Here is a 10,224-nt window from a genome sequence, read left to right on the forward strand (position 1 = left end):
GCCTCCTGCACGCCCCCCACTGGGGATGTGCCCGCAACCAAGGCACATGCCCTTGACCGGAATCGAACCTGGGACCCCTCAGTCCGCAGGCCGACGCGCTATCCACCGAGCCACACCGGCCGGGCCCTAGCATTTCTTTATGTGGTTGACAACAAGCTTGAGTTAAAACTCCACTGGTGTTAATAATCCTCTCCCTCCCTTTCCCCCTTTTTTCTGATGCTGTCGCTATAGAACTGGCTGGAAGGTTCCGTGCCGTCGGCGAGCCTCTGGGCGTCCGTCCTGAGCCATGGAGGCCGGTCCGGACACCTCCCTGTTCCTGGTGAAGATCCTGGAGGAGCTGGACAGCAAGCGCAGCAGCGTCTCCTACCAGGACCTGTGCAAGTCGCTGTGCGCCCGCTTCGACCTGCCCCAGCTCGCCCGGCTGCGCAGCGTGCTCTTCTACACGGCCTGTCTGGACCCCGGCTTCCCCGCCACCTTGTTCAAGGACAAGATGAAGTGCCCGGGGAACAACCAGCAGTCCAAGAAGATCATGGTGGCGGCCGACATCGTCACCATCTTCAACCTCATCCAGATGACGGGGGGCGCGGCCAGGGAGAAGCTGCCGGTCGGTGGTGGCTGGCCCGAGGCGCGCCCGAAGGAGGCGGCCCGCGACTCCTGCCGGCCCGGCGACGTTGAGGAGGAGGCCTGCGAGCCGCTGGGCTGCGAGCTGGCCGAGGGCCCGTTCGGCCGGGCCTTCCCCGCCAGGCAGCCGGCCCCGTGCCGGGACGTGGCCTGCGCCGACTGCCCCCAGTGTGTGCCTGTTTCCGAGCCCAACTTCCTGCTGGGCGTGGGGCAGGAGGCCGAGGCCCGGGCCGCCTCGCTGGACCGGCTGCAGGCCCTGGCCCCGTACGGGGTGGCCAGCCCCCAGCCCTGTGAGATGCAGAGGACCTACTTCCCCATGACCCTGGACAGCGAGCCCGTCTCCGATCAGGACTCGCTGCCCGGGCCCCCCGACGTCAAGGGGACCTTTGTCGCCAACGTCGACGGCGGGCCCTTTGGGGTCCAGACCTGCGTCCAGAAAAGGAGTATCTTCAAGGAGGATTTTCACAACCTGATGGCCGTGTCCCCCGGCTTGGTCGGCCCCGCGAACGAGGCCGAGGGGGAGCACGGGGACCCCCAGAGCCGGAAGGAGCCCCCCAAGGCCCCCTTCTTCAATCACAGCTTCGAAATGCCCTACCACGGCCGGTACCTGGACGCCGTGTACTCCCCCGTCCCCGACAAGAGGCGGGCCAAGCACGAGAGCCTCGACGACCTGCAGGCGTCCACGTATTTCGGACCCACGCCCGTGATGGGGACCCCGGAGGCCAGGCGCTGCCCGGGGGGGAGGCCGGGCAAGCAGACGCCCTGGCCGGCCAAGAGCTGGAGCCTGAACACGGAAGAGGTCCCCGACTTGGAACGGTCCTTTTTCCACGGAAACCCGTCCCGAGAGAAGCTGCGCTACCCCAACCCCGGCAGCCCCGCGCCCGGCTTCCCGGCCCTGGACCAGCGCCCGGCTTACCTCGCGCCGACGACGGAGCCGCAGCCCATGCTCCCTGCGGGCTACGCGGCCGCGGCCAACGGGCTCCACGCTCAGGAGCTCTCGTCCCCCGTGGACGTGGAGGAGCGCGAGCCGGTGAAAAAGAAGTTCAAGGACAAGGGCATCGGCTGCACCGGCGGGCAGCTCAGCTCCGACACCAGCAGCGTGGGCACCCAGACGGAGCAGCCGGTGCCCGAGCCCAAGACCCGCCGGGATCTGCCGGGCAAGTACGGGGACAGGCCCGCCGCGCGGCAGTCGGACGAGGACTCGGAAGTCGTCAGCGACGACATCAGCGACATCTTCCGCTTCCTGGACGACATGAGTGCCAGCGGCTCCACGGGGGTGATCCCCTCCTCCTGCTACAACAGCACGGGGTCCCTGTCCCAGCTGCCCAAGTCGGACGGCGACAGCTCCCCGGAGCACGGCGGCGGCGGCGGCGGCCACGTCGTAGCAGCAGCCGCCAAGCTGGCCGGCGGCGAGCTCCCCGGCGGCCAAGGAGAAAAGGGCAAGCGGCCCGAGCCCGGCCACCGCTCCGAAGAGGAGCTGAAGACCAGCGTCTGCAGGCTGGTGCTCAGGGTCGGCGAGATCGAGCGCAAGCTGGAGTCGCTGTCGGGGGTCCGCGAGGAGATCTGCCAGGTGCTGGGCAAACTGAATAAGCTGGGCCAGAAGATGCAGCCGCCCGAGACGGCGAGGGTGCAGGTGGACCTGAACTCCCTGACCAGCGGGGCCGCGTCGGACGAGAGCGCCTCCCCCCGGGTGTTCCGGGCCCGCAGCGGCTCCCGTGGACCCAAAGCGGACAGCGGTGGCGGCGGCGGGGGCGCCGACTGGTGCTGCTCAGACGCCAGCGGCAGCAACAGCGAAAGCCTCCGTGTCAAGGCCTTGAAGAAGAGCCTGTTCCCCAGGCCGTCCTCCCGGTCGCTGACGGAGGAGAACAGCGCCACGGAGTCCAAAATCGCCAGCATCTCCAACTCGCCCAGGGACTGGCGCACCATCACCTACGCCAGCCGCCTGGGCCTGGACGAGGAGGAGGAGGTGGTCAGAGACCGAGGCCCCGGGGAGAGCAAGGACTGGCGTCGGAAACCCAAAGAGGTAATTGAGACTCCGGCTCGCGTGGCCGGGGCGCGGCTCGGTGGGTGTCCCGGCCTCCGGGCCCCCCCTCCACGCGCGCCAGCTCCCCCCCCCCCATGTTGGGTGGGCTTCCCATGTCAGGCCAGAGAGCAGAGCACAGGCAGGCGGCCGGGGTCAGCTGGGAGGAGCTGGTGCAGCGACCCCCAGGTGTGGGAGCCCAGATCCTCACAGAACAGGGCGGCGGTGGGGGACACGGTGGGGCAGGCACAGTCCCCAGGGATGTCCAGCAGCAGGACGCGGGCAAAGAACACGAGGGAAGTGACCTAACAGTGTCCCTTTCCTGGACTTCAGTGCATGCATGGCGTTCCTTTTTTTAAAATACATACATATTTTTAGCCCTGGCCGGTGTGGCTCAGTGGATAGAGTGTCGGCCTGCGGACCAAAGGGTCCTGGGTTTGATTCTGGTCAAGGGCACGGACCTCGGTGACAGGCTCCTCCCCGGCCCGGGCCCTGGTCAGGGCGCGTGCAGGAGGCAACCCATCAATGTGTTTCTCTCCCATCGATGTGTCTCTCCCCCATCGATGTTTCTCTCTGTCTCTCCCTCTCTCTAAGAATCAATGGAAGAATATCCTTGGGTGAGGATGAACAACAACACCAACAACAAATCAATAAAAATACATTTTTATTGATTTTAGAAGGAAGGGGGAGGGAGAGAGAGAGAAACATCCATGATGAGAGAGAATCATGGATCAGCCTCCTGCACGCCCCACACTGGGACCCAGGTCCCATGTTCCCCTTGAGGCCTCTGAATGCTTCAGGGTCTGAGATCTTCCCAAGGGGTGACTGCCGGTCTCGGCCCCCCCCACCCCCCCGCCCTCAGTTCTCTTAGTTCAGAGGGTAGATTTACACTTGTGTGTAGAAGCCTGTGATGTGTGTACACTGGCTGCCAGGTCAGAACGCAGGCTCCCGGGGGCAGGAGCGGTGAGGCAGGCGTGCACAGCTGGTAAGCTTCCCTCCTTAGAAGTCAGGTTCAGCCCAGCCCGCGCGGCTCAGGGGTGGAGTGTGGACCTACGAACCAGGAGGTCACGGTTCGATTCCAGGACATGGGCACATGCCCGGGTTGCGGGCTCGTGCCCCAGTGTGGGGCGTGCAGGAGGCAGCCGATCCATGATTCTTTCTCATCATGGATGTTTCTCTCTCCCTCTCTCTCTCTCTTCTTTCCTCTCTAAAATCAATAAAAGTATATATATAAATATATTTTTATTGATTTCTTTTTACAGAGAGGAAGGGAGAGGGATAGAGAGTCAGAAACATCGATCAGCTGCCTCCTGCGTGCCCCCTACTGGGGATGTGCCCGCAACCAAGGTACATGCCCTTGACCGGAATCGAACCTGGGACCCTTCAGTCCACAGGCCGACGCTCTACCCACTGAGCCACACCGGTTAGGGCAATACAAGCATATTAAAAAAGAAAGAAAAAAGTCAGGTTCAAATCCCAGCTGTCCCACTGACGGGCTGTGTGACCCTGGGTCAGTGTCTCACCCTCTCTGATCTGAGCTTCGTGTCCAGAGTGGGGACGATGGATTCAGCCTGGGATGCTGTTGGGAGGATGAATGAACTGAGATCATGCGCGTTAGGCCCTGAGCAGGGCCCTGGGAGGACTGTGATGTGATGGCGGAGGCAGCAGCTGCTGGCATCGGCCCGCCCTCAGCTTGGTGTGGGCCCCGCCCCCAGCTTAGTGAGGCCCCGCCCCATCTTGGTGTAGGCCCCGCCCCTGACTTGTACAGCTCCATCCGCCCCTGGCTCAGTGTGGGCCCCGCCCCTGGCTTGGCGAAGCCCCGCCCCCAGCTTAGTGAGTCCCCGCCCCTGACTTGGTGAGGCCCTGCCCCATCTTGGTGTAGGCCGAGATCCCAGCCTTGTGCAGCCCCGCCCCAACTGGGTGAGGCCACGCCCCAGCTCAGTGTGGGCCCCGCCCCCAGCTCAGTGAGGCCCCGCCCCTGACTTGGCGAGGCCGAGCTCCCAGCCTTGTGCAGCCCCGCCCCAACTGGGTGAGGCCACGCCCCCGGCTCAGTGCAGCGGACAGGCCGTGGCAGCTCAGTGAGGCCCCGCCCCAGCTCAGTGTGGGCCCCGCCCCCAGCTCAGTGAGGCCCTGCCGCCGGCTCAGTGAGGCCACGCCCCGGCTCAGTGTGGGCCCCGCCCCCAGCTTGTGAGGCTCCGCCCCCGGCTCAGTGCAGCCGGCAGGCAGTGGCAGCTCAGCGAGGGCCGGTGAGGGCGGGGTCGCGGGAAGGAGCAGAAGGAACACAATCCCGGAGCCTCTTGGAGGACACTCGGCTGATGGGTTAGGACCCGGGAGGCAGCCTTGCCTGCTCGTTGGGGCTGAGACAGGTCCCCCGCTGTCTCCCCATCAGTGTCGGCATCTCAGCATTAGCCCTGGTCTGTTCCAGCGCCCGTGGTCCTGTCCTGGGGGGGGAGGGGGGTGCGGGGGTGCGGGGATGGGGCGCTGTGCTGGTCCCAGCCCAGGTGTCAGCCACAGCCCCGCACACACAGCTGCTCCGTGGAGCGATTTCCCTGGAGTCGGGGGTTAAAAGGCCGACAGACAGCGAGCCCTGCCCTCCAGGGGCTCCCAGGCCAGCGGAGGAGACAGATGGGCAAACCCGGGGGTACAGTTCCCCGTGGACAGTGCCGGCCGCGGGTCTCTGTCCTCGTCCCATGGAGTGACACTCTGGGCACTGACCCCGTGTCGGTGCATCAAGGAGGGCTCCCTGGAGGAGGCGGCCTTCTGTAGGGCTCTGAGAGCCTGGAGTTAGAATGAGGAAGTATCCGAAGGCCCGGCAGTAGCAGGCTTCACAGACAGAGGACAGAGTCCCTGGTGCCCACGCAACTCAGGGACCGAGAGCGTCAGGGGCGCCCGCTGTGCTGGGTGCCTTCCCACTCACCCCCACCGCTGTCCACTCCGCTGTCTGGATCTCGAAGGCTCTGGCTGGGCTCCTTCCTTCGGGAGCAGCAACGGGGTGTCCTCAAGCTCCTGGCGGGAAAGGCCATGTCTTTTACCCCTGGCACCAGGGACAAGTTGGCAGGAGAGAGAGAGCGGGCAGTAATGGTTCAGCAACGGTTCCCTGAACCAGGCGAGGAGGTTTAGACCAGCTTCACCACCGGGCTGCTGTGCGCCCGGGGCCAGCCACTGAGCCTCTCTGGCCACCGGGAGGGGGTCGGGGAGAGAGCAGGGGGCCGTGAGGCTTGGGTAAAGCCGCGTCTCCCTGGCACAGAAATGCTCGCTCCTGGTAGGACCGTTCTGTTTGCTCGGGGATCCCTGCCTTTTGCCATCTGATGCCCGTGGGATGCCCGGGGCCGAGGGTGGCGGCCCGGCCACCCCGAGACCCGCCCGCGCTGTGCCCCCTGCAGGCGGACAGGCAGTACGACGTCCCCCCGCAGCACCGCCGGCCCAAGCAGCCCCGGGACTTCCTCGTGGAGCAGGTGTTCAGCCCGCACCCCTACCCCGCCTCGCTCAAGGCCCATCTGAAGAGCAACCCTCTGTACACGGACATGCGGCTGACCGAGCTGGCCGAGGTGCGGCGGGGCCAGCCCTCCTGGGCCGTCGAGGAGTACGCGCGGAGCGGGGGCGACAAGGGCAAGCTGGCAGCCCTGGACCTGCAGGTGAGCATCCGGGGCCGCAGGGTGCCGGGAGGGGGGTGCCGGAGGGGGAGAGAGAGGGGGGTGCCACGCCTCCAGATGCAGGAAGGGACCACCGTGGCCCAGACCTGCCTGTGCCCTGGGCCTCCAGCTCCCGGGCCCCGCCCCGGAATTCTGAGCAGAGTTTAACAAGCGGGCTCCTGTTTTGTTACTTGTTCGCAAACATGCAGCTGCTGTTTTTTAAAAAAAATCTATTTTTATTGATTTCAGAGAGGAAGGGTGAGGGAGAGAGAGAGAGAAACATCCATGATGAGAGAGAATCATTGACCGGCTGCCTCCTGCACGCCCCCTGCTGGGGATCGAGCCCGCAACCCGGGCATGTGTCCTGACCGGGAATCGAACCCGGGACCCTTCAGTCCGCAGGCCGACGCTCTACCCACTGAGCCAAACCAGCCAGGGCTGTAGCTGCTGTTTGGTTACTTGTTTGCACACATGTAGCCCTGAGGCTGCCTCGCTGATCTGCCGGCTTTGACCTTCTGACTTGTAACCGTACGTTTATGGCTCCGGCTCCGGACCAAGCTCACGTGCTCATATCTGCTCCGGAGACCGGAGCCAAATTGTCTCATGCGATAGAAGCTGGCTTCTCCCTCCCTGTGTAGCACGTGGGGTACGCATGTGGTGGGAGCCAAGCTATGGACGGCGGCTCCATACGGAGCAGCCCCAGGTAAGGGCCACCCGGGGCCTGCGAGGGCGGGTGTGCCGGACGGCGTGCTGTCTGTCCGCCCACAGGCAGGGCTGGGCTGTGCTGTGCTCACTCATTTTGGTGGCAGCTGCACCGTCTGCCTCTGTCCCCGCTGGTCACTGCAGGGGCTCGGGCTGCCTATGTCCCTGCTGGTCACTGCAGAGGCGCAGGCCCGGCCGGCGTGGCTCAGTGATTGAGCATCAACCCATGAACCAGGGTTCGATTCCCGGTCAGGGCACATGCCCGGATGGCGAGCTCGATCCCCGGGGTGAGGCGGGCAGGAGGCAGCTGATCCATGGTTCTCTCTCATCATGGATGTTTCTCTCTCTCTCTCTCCCTCTCCCTTCCTCTCTGAAATCAGTAAAAATATATTTTTAAAAATTGATTTAAAAAAACCATTAGATCTTCGGATTAGAGAGATTTAGGTGACGTGACTTAAAAGTGTGCAGCCGCGCCCTGGCTGGTGTGGCTCAGTGGATGGAGCATCAGCCTACAGACGGAAGGGTCCTGGGTTCGATTCTGGTCAGGGGCACATGCCCGGGTTCTGGGCTCAATCCCCAGTGGGGGACCTGCAGGAAGCAGCCACTCGATGATTCTCTCTCATCATTGTTGTTTCTCTCTCTCTCTCCTCCTCCCTTTCTCTCTGAAATCAATAAAAATATATTTTAAAAAAATAAAAAGAAATGTGTGCAGCCGGCCGCACAAAATATGCAGAAAGGGCTCCGCAGGCTCTGGAGGGTGTGAGCAGCATGGCTCAGGGACGTGGGCCCCATCTCAGGGCCCCGTCAGCATCTGGACCGCCTTTGGGGTGTCCCCGGGGCCCACCTGCAGGCGCCGGGGCAGGTGCAGGCCCCGTTCCCTCTCCGGTGCTGGGGAGGCCCGATGAGGACCGAGCGCGCTCGCCCGGGGGCCCTGGCGGCCTCGGCGCCGTTAGAGCGAGCAGCTAGCGGGAAACCTAATTTAAAATATTTTATTCCCAGGCTGGCTCCCGGCCCATAAAGCGTGCGTAATGACGGAAGGGAGCCGGGTGCCTTCTGGCGGGGTCAGATATGGGGTTCACACACCGTTCCCCTGCAGGGCGGCTGGGGAGGCCGGGAGGCAGGTGGCCGCCTGCTCCATCCTCCCGGGGGCTGGAGCCCGGATCCCAGGTGCCCGGCGGGGAGGGCTGAGCCTCCAGCCTGCCCCCCCAACCCGCTCTGAGGGCGCATCAGCCACTTCGTTCAGCAAAACCTGGCCGTCCTGGGTCCATCTCTCCCTCTGAGTGTCCGTGAAACTGCCCAGGGGGGTGGACAAAGCCCAGGCCTCGGCGCAAGCGTGAAGACACGCGTTCTAACCAGCGGAGCTGGGCCGTCACAGGAGAGCTCAGGGCAGCTTAGGGAGCCCAGGCCTCGGGGACCTGCAGACGCAAAGGCCGAGAGCCGTCCATTTTCAAGTGTCCACTTCCTTCTCTTCCTCCTCCTCCTCCTCCTCCTCCTCCTCTTCCTCCTCCTCTTCCTCTTCCTCTTCTTCTATTGCTTCTCCACAGAGAGGAAGGGAGAGGGATAGAGAGTCAGAAACATCGATGAGAGAGAAACACCAACCAGCTGCCTCCTGCACCCCCCCCACTGGGAATGTGCCTGCAACCAAGGCACATGCCCTTGGCCGGAATCGAACCTGGGACCTTTCAGTCCGCAGGCCGATGCTCTATCCGCTGAGCCACACCGGTCAGGCTCTTCTTCTTTATAAAATATTTTTAATGATTTTAGAAAGGAAGGGAGAGGGAGAGAGAGAGAGAGAGAGAAACATCAACGATGAGAGAGAATCATGGATCAGCTGCCTCCTGCACGCCCCCCACTGGGGATGGAGCCCGCAACCCGGGCCTGTGCCCGTGACCGGGAATCGAACCCTGACCTCCTGGTTCATAGGTTGACACTCAGCCACTGGGCCACGCCGCGCCGGGCCGATAGCCTTGCTTGAGATATCTCCCTTCTCAGGGAACCCCTGCCTGTTTTGGGTCGTGTGGCCTTGAATTTCAGTCTAGTGTTCCTCGGCCCTGTTTTGCTCGCTTATACGCCGACGACCCAGAGGTCGTGTGGGTCAGAACATGATGGCATAGCCCGGCCGGCGTGGCTCAGTGGTTCATCATTGACCTGTGAACCAGGAGGTCAGGGTTTGATTCCCGGTCAAGGGCACAGGCCCGGGTTGCGGGCTCCATCCCCAGTGCGGGGCGTGCGGGAGGCAGCCGATCCATGATTCTCTCTCATCACTGATGTTTCTCTCTCTCTCTCTCTCGCTTCCTCTCTGAAATCAATAAAAACATTAAAAAACAACATGATGACATTGTAGTCAGCAGGGGCAGGTGCCTGGCCCGTGGGGGCCGCATGGGCAGGGCTGGGGGCAGCGTGGGGCCAGGGGCGCGGGAGGCCGGCTGTCAGGATGGCGTTGACCCGGGCCCAGAGATTCGCCGTGTCTCTGACGCCTCCGCTTCCCTTTCAGACGCAGGAGTCCCTGAACCCCAACCACCTGGAGTACTGGATGGAGGACATCTACACGCCGGGCTATGACTCCCTCCTGAAGCGCAAGGAGGCCGAGTTCCGCAGGGCCCGGGCCTGCAAGCTCGCGGCGCTGGTGGCGGCGGCCGCCTGCACGGTCATCCTGGTCATCGTGGTGCCCCTGTGCACGATGAAGGCCTGAGCGGGACCCGCGCGCGCCGGGCCCCCCACGTCGTCCCCCTCCGCAGGCTGAACCTGCGTGGCGCGAGGCGGCGGGCGGCTGAGACGGAGCCCGGACCCGGACCCTTTCCCCCCAGGGGCCGTCGAGGGTCCTCGGGAGGCTCCCATCCCGCACGGACGTCCCCTGCCTGGGAGCCCCCGACGGCGTGAGGTCGGATGCGCTTTTTTTTATTTTTCGTTTATCCTCTCCCCCGAGGTATTTTCCTATTGGTTTTTAGGGCGAGTGGAAGGGAGAGGGAGAGGCAGAGAGAAACATCGATTTGAGAGAGAGACATCCATGGGTCGCCTCCTGCACACGCCCCGACCAGGGCCCGGGCTGGGGAGGAGCCTGCAACCAAGGTCCGTGCCCTTGACCGGAATCGAACCCGGGACCCTCAGGTCGCAGGCCGGCACTCTATCCACCGAGCCACACCAGCCAGGGCTCGGATGCGTGTTTTAGACGTGCAGTGGGGTTTCCTACCGAACGAATGGAATAAACAGCCAGATACAAATGGAATGATAAGCAAAAAAAAAAAAAAG

General features: G+C 63.7%; 1 protein-coding gene across 1 annotated transcript; it reads left to right on the forward strand.

Moving 5' to 3' along the window:
• The first annotated feature begins 281 nt into the window (after positions 1-281).
• Positions 282-9,673, forward strand: KIAA1024 (KIAA1024 ortholog). The gene is made up of 3 exons (XM_006108763.3): positions 282-2,644; positions 6,025-6,276; positions 9,470-9,673. The coding sequence occupies exons 1-3, from the start codon at positions 287-289 to the stop codon at positions 9,665-9,667; spliced, it is 2,808 nt and encodes a 935-aa protein (XP_006108825.1). The 5' UTR covers positions 282-286; the 3' UTR covers positions 9,668-9,673.
• The last annotated feature ends 551 nt before the right edge of the window (positions 9,674-10,224 follow it).

This window comes from Myotis lucifugus, unplaced genomic scaffold (assembly GCF_000147115.1).
Source record: "Myotis lucifugus unplaced genomic scaffold, Myoluc2.0 scaffold_3432, whole genome shotgun sequence".
Taxonomy (NCBI): Eukaryota; Metazoa; Chordata; class Mammalia; order Chiroptera; family Vespertilionidae; genus Myotis; species Myotis lucifugus.

Coding starts and splice junctions, on each gene's coding strand:
- KIAA1024 (XM_006108763.3), top strand. CDS start 287: ATGGAGGCCGGTCCGGACACCTCCCTGTTCCTGGTGAAGATCCTGGAG. Junction 2,645..6,024: donor GGCGTCGGAAACCCAAAGAG/GTAATTGAGACT, acceptor TGCCCCCTGCAG/GCGGACAGGCAGTACGACGT. Junction 6,277..9,469: donor TGGCAGCCCTGGACCTGCAG/GTGAGCATCCGG, acceptor CTTCCCTTTCAG/ACGCAGGAGTCCCTGAACCC.